Source organism: Rhopalosiphum padi, chromosome 4 (genome assembly GCF_020882245.1).
Source record: "Rhopalosiphum padi isolate XX-2018 chromosome 4, ASM2088224v1, whole genome shotgun sequence".
Classification (NCBI taxonomy): Eukaryota; Metazoa; Arthropoda; class Insecta; order Hemiptera; family Aphididae; genus Rhopalosiphum; species Rhopalosiphum padi.
In genome coordinates this window covers 15,337,904-15,355,048 of record NC_083600.1, presented here as the reverse complement: position 1 = coordinate 15,355,048, position 17,145 = coordinate 15,337,904, and the positions used below count along the sequence as shown (strand labels likewise).

At 28.8% G+C, this 17,145-nt stretch overlaps 3 protein-coding genes across 3 annotated transcripts; 1 reads left to right on the top strand and 2 right to left on the bottom strand.

Moving 5' to 3' along the window:
• Window positions 1-952: 952 nt before the first annotated feature.
• On the bottom strand, window positions 953-5,558 carry LOC132931042 (probable ATP-dependent RNA helicase DDX10). The gene is made up of 12 exons (XM_060997237.1): window positions 5,238-5,558; window positions 4,508-4,699; window positions 4,295-4,445; window positions 3,647-3,890; window positions 3,369-3,570; window positions 3,146-3,308; window positions 2,499-2,682; window positions 2,265-2,441; window positions 1,989-2,200; window positions 1,695-1,912; window positions 1,261-1,640; window positions 953-1,188 (listed from the first exon to the last, which is right to left on the bottom strand). Exons 1-12 carry the CDS (start codon window positions 5,334-5,336, stop codon window positions 1,047-1,049), a joined length of 2,364 nt encoding a protein of 787 aa, XP_060853220.1. The 5' UTR covers window positions 5,337-5,558; the 3' UTR covers window positions 953-1,046.
• A 241-nt stretch (window positions 5,559-5,799) lies between these two features.
• LOC132931043 (putative uncharacterized protein DDB_G0271606) lies at window positions 5,800-11,130 on the top strand. The gene is made up of 5 exons (XM_060997238.1): window positions 5,800-6,164; window positions 6,247-6,876; window positions 7,555-8,040; window positions 10,550-10,742; window positions 10,838-11,130. The coding sequence occupies exons 1-5, from the start codon at window positions 6,084-6,086 to the stop codon at window positions 10,966-10,968; spliced, it is 1,521 nt and encodes a 506-aa protein (XP_060853221.1). The 5' UTR covers window positions 5,800-6,083; the 3' UTR covers window positions 10,969-11,130.
• A 2,282-nt stretch (window positions 11,131-13,412) lies between these two features.
• LOC132931044 (uncharacterized protein C6orf136 homolog) lies at window positions 13,413-16,630 on the bottom strand. Its single transcript, XM_060997240.1, has 6 exons — window positions 16,279-16,630; window positions 15,895-16,188; window positions 15,709-15,797; window positions 15,419-15,643; window positions 14,153-14,222; window positions 13,413-14,087 (listed from the first exon to the last, which is right to left on the bottom strand). Exons 1-6 carry the CDS (start codon window positions 16,414-16,416, stop codon window positions 13,911-13,913), a joined length of 993 nt encoding a protein of 330 aa, XP_060853223.1. The 5' UTR covers window positions 16,417-16,630; the 3' UTR covers window positions 13,413-13,910.
• Between the last annotated feature and the right edge of the window lie 515 nt (window positions 16,631-17,145).

Genomic DNA, 17,145 nt, shown 5'->3' with positions numbered 1-17,145 from the left:
CGCGTTCTGTTATACCTAATAGAAATCTATTAACGTACGGCGTCCTGATTTCACAGATATTACCTTCCTGAAAGTATGATTCTATTCTTTATAATTAAAAATGTATAATACCGTAAAAAACACATAGCCTTTTACTTCACGAATTGATAAATAATATTTATCCATTTAATAATATTATAGTGTCGAGAACCTTCCAATATGCATTTATAATAATTATAATACATTATGGTAGTAGGTATGATAACATAAAACAAAATAATATACTCTTGACATCAAAAAGTACCATTTATTTTTAACATGCGGTCTTATAGAGGCCTTATTTTTCATTAAGAGTCTATCAGAGGTTTCCAGATAGAAATAACATAAATAAATTTTAACGAAAAAAATATCATACTACAAATAGTTAATGCTCAACACCACAATGAACTGAATAAGGTAGAAAAAACATTTCTGACATCAAAAAATGTTTGAGTTTTTCTTAGTGTAAAATTATCCAGGTAAATAAGATAAAACAAAGATAAAATGTACCTAATTAAAAATGAGTGATAGATCAAAAGTGCCCCTAGGATATGGATTAAAGAGAATTTAAATAAGTTAGCACTATAATTTCAAAGTTGACCTTTGCCTTATACTTATAGGTCCGAAGAAGCCACTTTCCATTCAATCAGTTTAGATACGAATATTAAATTAGTATTTGACTAGGTATTTAAAAACTGGTGTACAGTCTTGCAAAGGCACTAATCTTTCAACTACTTACATATATTATATTCACTTTTAAACTTGGATGTTCATTTATTGGTAATTGAGTAATTATATTATATATAAATCTATATTTTATATATACTTTGATTCCAAACTCCTAAAACTAACAAAATAACCTAAAAATACTAAATAATATGTATAAATTATATAAATTGAGGGTTAAAAAAATAAATAATATAAAATAGCAAAATTGTACACATTCATAAATTGATTATATTTATATCCAATCAATCAATAAATATCAATATCAATTAATAAAAATAAAACCATTATATAACAAAAAGTTACACATCCAACATTTTAAGCACTAATTCTTCATCTTCCATTAAACTCAAACCTGTGTCTATGGGTTCATCTAAGTCTTCTTCATTCTTCCTTCGTTTATTACTATTGTTTTTATTAGTCAACAATTTTCGTTTAGGTGGTCTGTGTTGATATAAAAACAAACAAAAATTAAGTTATATAAATATACAATAACACTCACATTTAAAATCTTACCGATGAATATTTGATGAATCATCATCAACTTCAGATTCTGAAGCAGAATTAGGATCGTTAGGATCAAAATTATCTTCAGAATCACCACTCTCTTGTTTGCCATAAACCTTATCTGGATCAGGTAGCCAAGACAGATCAACAGATGCTTCATCACTAGAACTTGCATCCTCCATTTCAGCTCTCTTAGCTTCTTCTTTGGCTTTCCTCTTTTCCTCTCTATGTTTTGCTTTAACCTTCTCTCGGAACAGTTGTTTATCATACACATCCTCTTCACGTAACATTTGTTTGGCTTGTTCTATATCAATACCACCCTTATCGCTATTATTCTCATATTCTCGAGCCATTTGTGAGACTTTTGTTTTAGCCTTGTCCAGAACAGCCTAAAAAGAAATGTATGAATTACAATATTCAATTTGAATTTAATAATACCTTACTTCTCCAGTTTCATCAAAAACAGTTTTCTGATTTGGCTTGATTTGTTTTTTAATCATTTTTTTTGCTACTGCTGCTTTAGTTAAAGGTTTTTTTTTCTTTTTATTCAAATTATCAGTTGATAATTCTACTTCCTCTTCAAAATCTTCAGTTTCTGGGATATTGTGATCTTTTCGTTTTACAGTGAATAAATTATCATTTTCTTCATCACTATCGTCATCTTATAAAACAAAAATTATATGAATGGTTAATATCTAAAAATGTTTAATTTGAAATTTAAAAAAATTAATAATTACCATTATGAAAATTATACGTGTCTTTAACAGATGATTGATATGGCTCAGGTTCGTCCTCTGAAATTTCAGAATCAGATGATTTGTTCAATTTTTCATTAAGATTTTCAACTACAGTTTGAGCAAGTGTATCCTTTTCTTTTTTCTTGGCTTCTTTAGCTTTCTTCCATTTTTGTAAAAATCTTACACGTGGTGGAATAGCTAAACCTAATGAACTTTTACAGGCATTAACATTAAATATAATTATCAAATATTTATTCAAAAAAAATTGTTATGTACCTAGCAAATGAATCTGTGTCTAAAGCTGAAACGTCAAATACACTTTTGTCTTTCATTAAGAATACAGATTTTATATAAGAAACAAAAGCACGCTGAGCTGATTCTTTTAAAATGTGATCTTTTGCTAAAGTAGCTTCTAATGTCCGTTGCACTGATGTCAATTTATTAGGATTAACTCTGTAATTAAATATTTAAAGTTAAAATACATTTTTTTTATTATTTATATATAGTTACTTTATTTCTGAGATTGGAATTTTTTTATTTTTCAATTGTTCTAAAATAGCTAATTCAGAGGGTAAAAGTACAAGCAACGATTCTCCAGATTTCTGAAATCTAGCCGTCCTACCAGCACGATGAATATACTCGTTTGCATTTTCTGGACAATCCAACTGAACAACCCAATTAACAGCAGGAAAATCTAAATAGAATATAAAATTCAATTTATTATAATCATCTATATTCTATACTACAATTAAAAAATTTTATATACTGACTTTTGTTAATACATTTTTAATTCAGTTATTAATTATGGCATGGATTTAATTGTATACATCTAATAAATTCATTAAATATATTAAAATATATTATTAAAATAATAAATAAGTTAGGCAAATATAGCTCAAATAAAAATTACAAATTCATCAAATTAAATATTACAAAATTGAAAATATATAGCAAATTATCTTTAATTATGTTAAAAATTAAAAATAAATAATATGATATAATATATTATTATTTGTAATTAAAATATTAATTTGTTAAAAAAAATTATAATTTTTAATAAATACTGTTTTTTTAATTCATTTAAAAAATACTAATGTTTTAGTCTAATATTTTAATCTTTATAAACATTTAAGTAAAAAAAAAAGTAATTTAATTACCAAGTCCTCGAGCAGCAATGTCTGTAGCGAAGAGAACAGAACGTTGTTTTCTACTAAACGATTCATATACAGCCATACGTTTTGTTTGATGCATTGTACCATACAGTGCTAATAAACTAGTTCCTGGTCGTAGTTTACATAATATTTCATAAAAATATTTAACCTAAAACAATAAATTAGTCTCTATTACAAATCTATATTAAATGGTTGAAATAATTCTTACCTGTTTACAGCTTGACATAAACACGAGCACTTTATGGTGTAAATGATTTTTTATGAAAGACCATAACAAACTCATTTTATCATGCAATTCACATACCATATAACTTTGTACTAAGCCTGATGGAGTACTATGCTCTGATTCTTCATGAACAGAAATTGAATGAGGATTATTTAAGCTGAGTCTTATCAAATCTTTCACAGATCTAAAATAAAATAAAATTAATCAGTATATAACAAATATATTATACTTCAAAAATATATTGATGTAAGAGGACCTACTTGGTTTGAGTGGCTGAAAATAGAAGTGTTTGCCTTTCAGGAGGCAAATTCTCTATAATATTGTTCATAGTTTGCTGAAAACCCATATCAAGACATCGATCAGCTTCATCCAATACTAGTACCAGCATATTAGAGCAGTCAAACAATGGATTTTCATCCATGTGTTGCAATAAACGACCTGGCGTGCAAATCATTATGTTACATTGGTCTAAACGTTTGCGCTCAAATTTCAAATCTTTGCCACCTATAATACATTCAAAATAGTTGTTTAATTACATACTAATAAATTATACAGACGACCATTTAAACAATGTTTCAATGCAATTAAAAAACAAAATTGATATTATTTTCCCACATTTATAGGGTTTGATTGATTACATTTTTTTTCAGGACAAATTTATCATTTACCCCATTTTTTTGGAACTTTTTTTAATTTATAAATTGAAAATTAAATTATAACACATATACATATACATATACATACAAATAATAAGATAATGTCTTAACGCAACTAGTATTTAACATTTATCTATTGTTAATAGATATTTATGTATATTGTTACCTTCAATACATTTTAATAAAAATCTTGAAGTAGTGTTATTTCTAATTTATAATAATCATAGATGATATGTAAAATGTAATACTTACCAATAATTAAACCAGCAGAAAAATCATGGTGGATTCCAATTTTACGCAATGTTTCAAATATCTGATATGCTAATTCTCTTGTAGGAGTTATAATCAGTGCTGCTAACCCCTCTGAACGATTCCATTTGTTGCAATACAATATTTCCAATACCTGATAAATATATATATTAAATATAAAACAACAACCTTAAATAATTCTGATGGTTTACTAACCGGTATTAAAAATGCTAGCGTTTTACCACTACCAGTCTTAGCTGCACCTAATATGTCTTCACCACGTAAGCTATAGCCAATGCTTTCACGTTGTATTTCAGTAGGCACAAAGAATTTGTTTTCTTTTAAACCTTTTAATGTTGGTGCCGACAAGGGAAAATCTTCAAATTTTTCAATGGCATTTGGATCAATCTATAAAAAATAATAATGCTCAATTTCATATTATATTCTACAATATTGAAATATTATACATAAATAAGGCAGAGGACCTATAGTTAAAAAATCACAAAATATACAAGTATATTTTTATGCGTTTATGAACTATGCTGAGGACTGGTGACCTACGAATATTACATGATCTACCCTTTCAACATAAATAACATAAATAATTTCTAATTACCCCTGCGTATGTGATTATGTTACAGTCAAACACAATTGTACATACAGTGGTCAAATAAGAGACAATATGCAATAGCCAAACATGACAGTTTAGGTATTAAATTTATTGATTTCATATTTTTGATGTAAAAAAATAAATAGTTAAGAACTGTCAACTGTACACAAATGCGTCGATGTGCGGAAACAACAAACATAATCTAGATGAAAAAATGATTGTATGCTGAACATTATATTGTAAAATATGTAATATTTTACTACGTCGTAGAGAACGAGAACTAGAAGGGTGGAAAAACGACCAACCGTAGTCATAAAAAAATCAAAAATATGTTACCTGTTCGTACGATTCTTTGAGTTTGCCGATCACGACATCGATAGACTCCTTCTTTTGTTTAGGTCTAAAAACTTTTATTTTACGTTTCTTGTACACCATCGCAAACAAATCGGTTGTCGTAGACTGTTAATGATTAGTATTACCACTATTGCCTATTTGCCTAATGCTTAGTCTTAAACAGTCAACAATCAATCAACGGTAGTTGATCGTAGAAAACAGATTGATAGTTTTATGTCGATGCTTTATTGATATGGAAAATCGCATGGGACACGTGCTGTCGAGCTATAAACAGTTGTAGACAGTAAGCTATAGGAGAACTATAACAATAATAATAATAATAATCTAAGGTTATCACTCGTGTTATCATACATGATCGTGCTCAATCGAAAAGGCCGTGTCGTTCGAAACACAAATACTGCGTTTTCTACATAGACTTATAATATATTATAAGTCAATGGTTTTCTACCTCCACGGCCCCACCCGACGACTGACGAGTGATGATGATTCCACTACGATTCCACTCTTACGTACTGTTGTTATCAATATTTCGTCGTAAATAATAAACACAATATACATGTAATATAAAATTATCAAATAGTAAAATATATACACATCAAATAATATCAGTAAAGACAGTATACATTTAATTTAATTATAATTTATAGTAGTTCTATATAAACACCAACGTTTAAAATCGAAGAGTCAAAAATCCTTTTCGACGCTCTGAAGCGGAATATATTTACTATTCTCGTTCGAATATTTATCATATCTTCCCGTTCGCAGACGACCTCATACATCGACGAGGCCGCCAGTCGGTAACGAGTAAACACAGTTCAAGTCAGCGTCATGATGAATTCGAGTGGTGCCATCGAAAGCGATGTGAGTGCGACGCCTATGGAAACGGATGATGAAATCGAACAATTTGTGGTAAGTGTTACTGTTGATGATTGTGCTCGATGGGTTTCGTATATTTATTACTTACTGTGATTTTATGTTTCATACATTTCAGGCTCAAACTACTGACATTGAAATGGCACCAACGTCAATCTCGTCCCACGTCAATCTGCCCGTTTCGTCAGTCGCTCCAATTTTAAGCTCGTCGTCACCATCGGCAGCAGCTCTCAATAACAAACCGTCCACTACATCTGTAACTCTCGGCAACCTACTTGTACCGCAAGTTGCGCCACTCATCACTTCAACTATATCAACCATTGCTCCACTCATCAATCCGCCCATGTCTCAGATTGTACATGCAAATCACACGACAGTGTCCACAGTCACGTCTCTTAATAGTACTCCAGTATCAACATTATCTGTGCTCAATAACCCTTCAGTAGTGACCACCACCCAGCAAAATATTGTAATGCAACAACTCCAATTCCAACAGTTACAACAACTCCAACAACAACAACAACAACTCCAACAGCAACAGCTCCAACAGCAACTACCACTACAACAAAAGCAACAACTACCGACACAACAGCAACAACTTCAACAGCAACAAATCCAACTCCAACAACAACAACTCCAGCAAATGCAACAGAAACAACTACTAATACAACAGCAACAAATAAAACATCACCAACAGCAACAAATAAAACAGCTACCACAACCACAATTACTACAGCAGCTGCAACAAGTAAGAATTCTATCTTATCCAACTAGTTTTAATATTTCTAAAACCATAAACCATAGCACTCCTTGCTTAGTTACTCACTCTATTAAAGATTGCACAATTTAAGTTTTAAAATGAATAAAACATAATATATTATACAAATTAATTGTTTATGTCTTTGTTTTGTTATATTGTTCTACATATGACTACCATTATTCCGTAGGCGACATGACCACAATCAACTGAGGAAGGGATGATAATTATTTATTAGGGTTAACCCTAAACATTTTAGACTTCTACAGTTTCGCAACAACCTCTATACAAATCAAAATTTAGGACATGTCTTATACTCTTATTGTGTAATACGTTTACAGAACACTGAAAGCATTTTAAAGTTTTTCCTGAAAATTCTGGGAGGATAAGACTATTAGCTTCTTTGGATCCACCACTGACATCAGTTTGTTTATTAAGTTGTAATTACCACTCACCAAAAAGGACCTAAGAAAATACCTATTATTTTTTAATTAGAATATTTGAAGATTTTATTTAGTCAGTGGGTGATAAATAATAATCTTATAAGATAGTCTAAAAATAAAATGTCAACTATTATAAATTTTAAATTGTCTCATTATGAATTCTAAATTATTACACTAGGTATACAACTTAGTATTGATTATTTATTATATTGTTTTTTGTGTACAGCAACATCAACAGCCACAACAACAATCGGCACAGCAGCAACCTCAACAACAGCTACTGCAACAACAACTTACGTCTCAACAGCAACAACAACTAACATCTCAGCAGCTACAGCAACAACAACAACTAACGTCTCAGCAGCAGCAGAATCAACAACAACTAACGGCTCAGCAGCAGCAGAATCAACAACAACTAACGTCTCAGCAGCAACAACTTCCACAACAACAAACAACACAGCAACTACCGCCACAGCAGCAGCAGCAACAACAACAACAGACAGTACAGCAACCACAACCACAAGTGACACAACAACAATTACCGTCACAGCAGCAACAACAAACAGTACAGCAGCCACAACAACAAATGTCTCAGCAACAACAATCACCATCACAGCAGCAGCAACAAACGCCACAACAACAGCAATCACCACAACAATCACAACAACCACAACTTACCATTAAAAGCTTGATAAATGCAGACAATGCGGCTGTAAGTATTTCTCTAAATAATCCTATTAACTTATCACATAAATATAAGTAGTTGTTAGAATTGTTTATCATAAAAGTAATGTATAGTAGGATATCATCAAAGTCTCCACTATATTCTGCCCTACCTTTAATAAAATCAGTATCTAACTACTTTTGGGGAAATTAAAGATTTATGTTTTTTTATAAATAAATAAAATAACTTAAACATACTTTTTTACCGAAATAGATGAAAAATTATGTAAAAAGTTCAAATATGCTGTTAATTTCGGGATAGGTAAATACATTATTTTTAACATTTATATCTTGAAGAAAATTTGCTTTTCACTTTAGCATTACTGACATTACCAGTTAATACCAGTTATCATCAATATAATTTAGCATTGCTAGTAAAAAATACAGTAACTAAATAAATAATAAATGAAAAATATATTTTTAAATTATTAATAATTACATAAATATTGTTTTTCAAATCATTCCATGACAACAAATATGTCGTGTATACCAATAAATACTACAAATATAACAACTATAATGGTGTATTATTAGGAAAAATTGCAGTAGAAGCATTAAATGTATTAAGCCCTAATTGTGAACATAGTAATTGTATAGTATATACATACTATACTATACTACGGTCTGTACAGACTGAAAATGTGCAGCCCATCCTGGTTCAGTAATTTTTTTTTACGGTCAGGATCAGCCTGGATAAAATCTTTCATGAGTAAGCTCAACCCTAGATGATTCTGTTTTTTTGAAGTAGTCTGATCTGGCCTGGGTAATTTATTTTTTAGTTGTTTAAATACTTTTAGTTTTTACATGAGTATTTTTTTTTAATTAAATATACTAATATACATTTTTATACAAACAATACAAAATATATGAAACATAATCTTCAATTTTTCCTATAGAGCATAGAAGTTAGGTCTGTTCTGACATCAGCTTCATCGAAATCCAACTCAGTCCCGTTTAATTACCAATTAAAGAGATTTTACTCTTAAAAGTCTAAGCTTATTAGTTTTGTCCAAAAAATGGTCTGACCTAGTTTAAAAGTTTTAGAATCTGGCCCGTGCAGGTCATTAATGTATACATAATGTTTTTAACTGTGATAATAGTTACTATTATTATTAATAGTACCTAACTATTTTTTCCTCTAGGAAATGTACAATTTTTGTAAATATTCCATAATTATAACATTTTATAATTTAATTTTTAGATATTAGATTTTGTTTGCCTTAGTTGTATGCAAAATGATTTAATTAACAATATATCATCAAAACCTTATTTTTTATACTTTTATAATTAATTTATCTGATTAATGTTTGTACTGAGGTAGTGAGGTGTAAATGGTTTTTGATTTAACTACATTTTGAAGTATGACTTAACTCAGTTTCAAAATCAGTATCCAAATACTGGTGTAGATAATCAACAAATAACAACCTATGCCTTTCAAAAAAACTTTTCACATAAATTTTGTTTTATAAAATAGCAATAGTTTATCTGTTCACTGGAATAACTTACTCAATAATATATACCACCCATATTTGTAATATAAGTACTTTTATGTCTTGAGTAATCAAAACTTACTTTATTAACTTTTAATTTTGGTATTTTTCTTGGTTGTTTTCATTAACTTGTCATGTTTAGACAAGTAATTGAAAAACTATTACTTGATGGTTTGATGTATCCAATCCACTTTGTTAAGTATATATAGATAATTTAACTTTAAAAATGATTTATTACCACATTTGATAGTATTTATATTTATAGTAATATAGAAATGTCTGACAATGCAATTTATTCATTAAAATATTTACTATAGATGGAAATCCATGTATTATTATTTATTGTATTTATGTATTTTTCATGAAATAAAATGAAAAATTATTAACCTTTGAGTATATTAAATCACGTTTGCCAACCAATTCAATTATTTATGGATGTTAGGATGTCATAATGTATATGAAAGCCTTTTTTTTCTGTTATTGCAATTTATTGTGCAATGTGACTGTTTATAAATAGTTTCTTGGTTATGAATGTCAGCTTTGCTTTTTGTCTTCCATTTCTGAAATTATAATTTAGTAAACCAAAAAAAAGCCACATGATAACCCCCCTTGGCCCATATTATAAATACAGTAGAAATTTCTTTTTTTTCTTTTACAATATGTGATTGTATTTATAGCTTATTCTTTTTCAGTTAAATATTATAGTAAAATTATTTGTTTATTGTTACAAATTTCAAATTATATTACATACATATATTAATAATAAATACATATATTCGTACAACTCTTGATATGTCATATGTCAATCATCCAGATATTTGCTTATCTGGACCACCCTTAACATTAATTAGTCCAGATAATCAGAGTTTTACTGTATTTAGTAAAATATAATGTTTATAAAAATCAAAATAATACATAGTACCTGATTTTGTCCTCAACTATTTTTTGTATTTTAATATGAAACAGCTTTGTAAAACATTTTATTAATTTATTATTTTTTTTTTGCAGCTGTTAACAAAAGCACGTTTGCGTGAACTAGTCAAAGAAGTAGATCCAAATGAACAGCTAGAGGAGGACGTAGAAGATCTTATGTTGCAATTATCCGACGATTTTGTCAATGAATTAGTCAAGGCAGCATGCGTATTTGCTAAACATAGAAAATCAAATATCGTTGAAGTTAAAGACGTCCAAATTTACTTAGGTTACTATTAAAATAATTTTTAAAATACTTGTCAAGTATAAAATGATTTTATTAGAATTAGAATATAATCTATAACCATTGCTTATGTTTTACAGAACGGTACTTAAATATGTGGATACCTGGTTTTGGTACAGATGAATTGAAACCATATAAAAAAGCGCCAATTACAGAAGCCCATAAACAACGAACAGCACTTATCAAAAAAGTTGCCAGTAAAAAATACTAAAACAAATGTTAATTTGTTATATGTCACCAGCACTACTGTTCAGAATTTCTTCAACATTTATTTTTGGTTGTTTAAAATACCACTTAAGGACTATTTAATATAAAATTGGTTGAATGTAAGACTTACTCTAATAATAAAACAATATTTTTTCATTATTAAAAAGTTGCTTTAACTTTCATTGATCATATTTTTAAGTGATTTTTTTTATAAAATATCTTCTTTGAAATAAATATTTCAATGTTACAAAAACTTAAAAATATACTTATTCTGGATAGGCTATATGTTATATGTATTAAGTTTTATACAACCATTGAATCATATAATATAATAATATGAATTATTATTAATCGAAACTCTTAAACTATTTTTGTCATAATTTAAGAATATTGTAATTTTTGAAAATAAAAAGTTTTCTCAGTTAATAGATCAGGGATGGTAAACATGAATATGTTTGTGAGCTATATGGATAAATATAATGATACTAAAAGCCAAAATGGCCACAAGTTGACTATCCCTGTAATAAACCAAGAAGGTTATTCAAACTTTTTTGTCAACTCTGTATTAAAACTACATTAATAAGAATAAAAATAAAGTCATTCAAATCATAAACGTTGTAATATCAAAAAAAAAGTGGCTTAATCATTTCAAAAATTCATCAGTAAATACAATATTTGTATTTAATGAAGTGTTGATTTAATAAAAACAATTTAGTTTAATTTAGTGGTTACTATTATTTATAACTAAAACTAATTATATATTAAATATTAATCTTCAAGTCAACATGAATATTCACAGTATCTTTGAATAATTTTATAGTATTACCATACCACTGTTTAAATATGTCATAATATTAGCCACCAAAGAGTGTTTATTGAATACAAACAATTATTGATACTTCATTAGTGACTAGTGTATTAAGAGGATGTCAGAGCACTGTTTGTTCTCTCTCTAGCCCACTAGCAACATAGACAAAATGCATTTACGCAGTCTGAATAGAACTCGCTCAATTTTGATTCTAGAGTAAATATACCTATTGTAAAATTAAATTTTGATAATATTTCTGAGTACAAGACGATGAGTTATATTTAAAAAATTAAAGGTTATTTAAAAATGTTATTTATAGCTATTTCTAAACGATATAATTAACGTTGTATTGGGAATAATGGAAAAAACTCATCATCTTGTACTCAGAAATATTATCAAAATTTAATTTTACAATAGGTATATTTACTCTAGAATCAAAATTGACAGAGACTCAGACTGCGTAAATGCATTGTCTATGTTGTGCGTGGGCTAGAGAGAGAAAACATACAGTGCGCTGACATCCTCTTAATGAATTTATGAAATTACTTGGTGTTATTACAATTTTTCTAACTTGAATATTTATTTTTTTTTACTTGGCAATGTTTCCCTTGTTTGGGTTGTATAATCAATTTTTTATTAAAAATTGAGTATATTAATATAATTAACATGTACAACACACAATAAATATATGTTTAATATAAAGAAGTAATGATGCAATGGTGCCCAGATGGGTTACCAATTATGATACTGTATGTTTGGTGGGGGGATATAAATAACTAATAATTCTATTTTATGAACTACTCTACATACAAATAGAAGTGTTAGCAAGAACATTCTTTTCCATATCAAAAAGAGGAGTGGATTCTTCAGTTAACTGTACGTTTACCACACACAAAGTCATAAGTTTATAACATCAAAACTCACAAGCTGCAGTCGTAATGTAAAATATGTAATAATAAATATGAATAGCTGTTCTAGTTTTAAATTTAAACGGAGTAATATATGCATTCGCGTGTACATTACATAACACAACAGCAATACCTTTTCTAACACGTATTGTTTAAAATTAATATAGCAAATGCGACCAACGCCCTATAATTTACAATGCCATGGCAGCTAATATAGGTAATAAGCACGATTAAAGATATATTTTAAATATTGTGGTATTAAGTAGGAACTAAATTGTTGCAAAAAAGTATTTTAAGTTGTTACTATTGCATTTGCATATTTTTCACTGTAGTCCTCTGGATACTGATCAACTTGAAATTTTAAAATTATTTACCTAGCACACTTATCAACCCACATATATTTCAAATTAATTGGGTTAATTAATTAATCTGTAGTTTAGGCTACAGAGGAGTCAATTTATTTATAGTAAACTTACACAAACTAAATACGAGTTGATTGTATTAATTGTAAATAGTAAATACACACCGCCATTGCATACTCAGGATTTTTTACGCAGATTTGGCTGTTGCTGTATTAATTTATCTCTATAAAAAATGCTAAATTACAATTTGTTTAAATTGAATAAACCATACAAATAATTATTGCTTCAGAACAAATAGAAGGAAACTTTATTTTTACAATATGAATTGGAAGGGTACAATAGTTATAATGGCATAAAACAACTAATGGTATCATTTTAGTTAACAAATTTATTAAAAATATTCATGACGGTCAGCGGTCACAATGGTCATATAAGTTTATTAATAACAAATGAGCATCTACTTATAAATTTCATATTTACTCAAAAACATCAAATTAATAAAATACAAAAGTGAAGTAACATAAATACTCAATATTGATTATATTAAATTTGGTGAAACAATGAAGCGTTATATTTATGTTTGGTTTACACGACAAGTCAATTGCAATGCTCATCTACAACAGTATTTTGTAATTCTATAAGCAATTCTGTGCTTTTCATCACAAGTAACAACATTCATGGCGTTGGGTATAATTGAATATCTACTTATTTAACTATTTTACATTCAACAAACATTTCTTCATAATTAACAAAACAACAAATATACAACGGCCGCATAAATATTATTAAACAATAATTTCCATGGTATAAAAATAATGGATATATTCTTTGACAGGGCTCGAAGTATTATTAAATGTTGTCTTTAATATTAAATAACATCTTCTAGAGACATAATAACCATCTTCAATAATTCATTTGCCTGTTCAGAGTCAAATGAAATTAAGCAATCCAAATTACCCAACTGTGGTGATAGTCCTAAAAAGAGAGCCAATTTTGTCGCCAGTGGATTTTTGTCCTCTATTACTGGGTCGTTATCTGGTTGCATCTAAACATAAACATAGTAACATGACAAACTTTATATTAGCCACAAGATATTAATAATTAACATACTTTGTCAGCAGTAAGCTTATGAACCAAACCATCAGACCCTAAATAGAATATTGAAAAACCATCATGCCACCTAGAATAAATTAAATAAATTAATTTACTAATAAAGTTAGATTTGTATTAATTTTTTTATAGATTCTGAACGAAGTGATGAATGTATTGATTTTACAATGATGTATTTTTTTTTTCTTAAACCTATTTTTTATTTTATTTTTTGTGTCTGTTATCATGTTTTGGAGTAGTAATAGTGCTTTGATTTTTGACTTCAGCCCTTCTTTGAAAAGGAAAATGAATCTAGTTGGTACTTTAAGGGGGGGGGGGTCAAAAGTAAAAAATGTCAAGTACTTTTCAAAAGCGTAAGACAAAACTCTAAGGTTTTTTTGGGAATTTTAATATTGAAAATTCATAACATTTTTGTGATTTATACTTAAGGTTAAAAACCCAATACAAGGTTCTCCATAATTTTTTCTTCAAATAACTATAAAAAAAATTGTATGAATGTATGAAATTTAATTTTTTACGAAATCGCATAAAATAACGATATATTATAATTTAAATATAGGTAATAATATAATATATCCAACTAATTATCCTAAACTGACAAATCATCTCTGTTCAGAGTCGTTTTTCGTATAAAATGATACCTGTCATTGCATTCAAATTTAACACATCCATTATAGTGACCTACTCCCCATCTCTACTATACAGCAGAGCGATACCCACTTGCCCACCCTTTTTTTTTAATTATGATTTCAACAATAAAGATAACATTTAAATAATATTTCTATATGATGATAATTGGTAATATAGAATACTATTAAAATCATTGTTAAAATATATTCTTAAATTTATATTATAATAGAAAAATGAATATTTAATTTAAATCCTTAGCTAAACTTAAATAGAATTAATCAGTATGACTAAGTCCCAATAAGTAACAAAAGAAAATTCTTCTAGTACAGAAATTTGCAAGATAAAATTAAATACATTTTGAATGTGGTTCTTAAAAATATTTCTTAAAGATGTAATTAAATGGAAGATTCACTATATAAATTATAACTGGGTTGAATGAAAGAAATATTATTAAAATATGAAGTTAAAAGAATTGGGTTTTGTTAAAATTACATAATTATTAGATATTAATAAACTTAAAATATAATAAAATCTATAAAAAGTCAATTGTAAGATAATAAACCTTAGAATAAATGCTTAACTATAAACTTATTAGTTGATTTTGTTATCAAATTATACAAAGAATAATTCACATACGATTCTACATTTTCTTTAATGACTTGTTCCAAATTCCATAGTCTGAATTTCCAAAACTTCAGAAACACTTTCATTCCTGATATACCTTTGATTCTCCAACGTATTTTTATCGTTCCATCTTCTGGATGTTTGGTGATTTTTAAAATATCAAATTTTACAAAAGCATACTTAATATGGCCCATCAAACGCAGTATAGAAATTGTTGACATAAAATATTCTAAGCCTCTAAAAATAGATTTCATGTAATAAGTTATAAATTGTACAGAAATTATTTATCTTTATTTACTTACACACTCTTTGTTCCTCTGATGTTATTCTCGAATACCAATTTGGGATGGTATAATGCATAATCTAAATTTTGCCTAAACATTAATGGTAACTAAAAGAAAAAAAAATTATAGAAAACATAAGTTGTTCGAGTTGTATTATGTAAGTATGTATACTAACAATACCTATTAATATAGTTCATTACTTACATCTTCTCCCAACCTATTGTAAACACGGTCTAGCTGTTCTGCACTTGGTAGTCCTTTAGAATCTGATGTGCTAGTATTTTCGTCAGACTTGATGGAATTGTCTTGTTTAAACGCAGTGCTGTGACAAACATCATTTTCGGGATTTGTGTGTCTGCTATACCCAGAGTTAAACCATTCAACAGCGGCTGCTTCTGCAGATTGTTTGTTTTTGACAGGTCGAACAATGTAATCGAGCAACGGTTGTGACTGACGGAACGAATTTTCGGCATAGTTGATTTTACAAAATGTTTCGACCTGAAACCGGAAAAACCACCACATTGTAGGAAACACCCTTGGCAGGTGACCTTATCGGCAAGCAATTAAGGTCACGGGCGAGCGAATTACCTGTGGTCTGGCCAAGTGATGCTGTTGAACGGTGTCCGACACGACGTGACCGCCGTACGCTGACGTTTTGGCCGTGCCCAATAAGTACTGATGACCGTTTCCGATTTTCGTGCAAATCTTGCGCACGGAGTTGGCCATGGTTCCACACTGGAAACCGACGTTGACGAGCTCCAAACGCGAGTGCCGAGTTGAGATGTTGAAAAAGCGTTTGCGAGACGCTCCTCAGTGAAAATCGTCTTACATCGAAAGAAGAACAGCGAAATCCACAGGGCCGGCGGTACTGCGCGCGCAAAGTGAAATGAAGAGATGTGCACGGACGACGGACGCACGGTCAAACGTCCAAGTGCCGAACAACGAACGTTGATAACACACTATAGATAACGATAGTGATATCGAATATGATAAAAATGTGGGATAACACCGTAGCCACGAAAAGTGATTTCACCGAATATACGGTTACGTACCACCTAGATCCCGCGACAAGTAGATCCACGTACGTCAACTGGATCCCTTTAGACATTTAGAACCTCAAAGACAATTTAGATTCCATATTGACTATAATCTCCCACGTCATTTAGGTACCCAGAAATCGGCGATAATTTAAAAAACTTGTCTAAAAAAAATACTTAAATAACAATTTAAATTTTAAAAATATTATGAAATAGTATGAAGTATAAGTAAGTTACATGGCGTTAGTAATATCTCTAATTCCATTAATTATGATATTAGATTCGATTTTTTAAATAAGTAGTAACGTTTCATTATATTCTAATATACATGATATATGAATTATCGATTATGTTAATGTAGAGCTTATATATAATTTTTAAAAGAACTTGCTCAAATACCTATTTATTATAATAAGTA

What these genes read in the sequence shown, in the direction of transcription:
- LOC132931042 (XM_060997237.1), bottom strand. Translation starts at nt 5,336, where the DNA reads ATGGTGTACAAGAAACGTAAAATAAAAGTTTTTAGACCTAAACAAAAG. An exon ending in TTCTGCTGGTTTAATTATTG is followed by an intron (nt 3,891 to 4,294) that starts GTAAGTATTACA and finishes AATGTATTATAG; the next exon opens with GTGGCAAAGATTTGAAATTT. An exon ending in GACACAGATTCATTTGCTAG is followed by an intron (nt 2,201 to 2,264) that starts GTACATAACAAT and finishes TGCCTGTAAAAG; the next exon opens with TTCATTAGGTTTAGCTATTC.
- LOC132931043 (XM_060997238.1), top strand. Translation starts at nt 6,084, where the DNA reads ATGATGAATTCGAGTGGTGCCATCGAAAGCGATGTGAGTGCGACGCCT. An exon ending in ATGAAATCGAACAATTTGTG is followed by an intron (nt 6,165 to 6,246) that starts GTAAGTGTTACT and finishes CATACATTTCAG; the next exon opens with GCTCAAACTACTGACATTGA. An exon ending in AGACGTCCAAATTTACTTAG is followed by an intron (nt 10,743 to 10,837) that starts GTTACTATTAAA and finishes TATGTTTTACAG; the next exon opens with AACGGTACTTAAATATGTGG.
- LOC132931044 (XM_060997240.1), bottom strand. Translation starts at nt 16,416, where the DNA reads ATGGCCAACTCCGTGCGCAAGATTTGCACGAAAATCGGAAACGGTCAT. An exon ending in ATTAAAGAAAATGTAGAATC is followed by an intron (nt 14,223 to 15,418) that starts GTATGTGAATTA and finishes AATTTATTCTAG; the next exon opens with GTGGCATGATGGTTTTTCAA. An exon ending in ATAAGCTTACTGCTGACAAA is followed by an intron (nt 14,088 to 14,152) that starts GTATGTTAATTA and finishes GTTTATGTTTAG; the next exon opens with ATGCAACCAGATAACGACCC.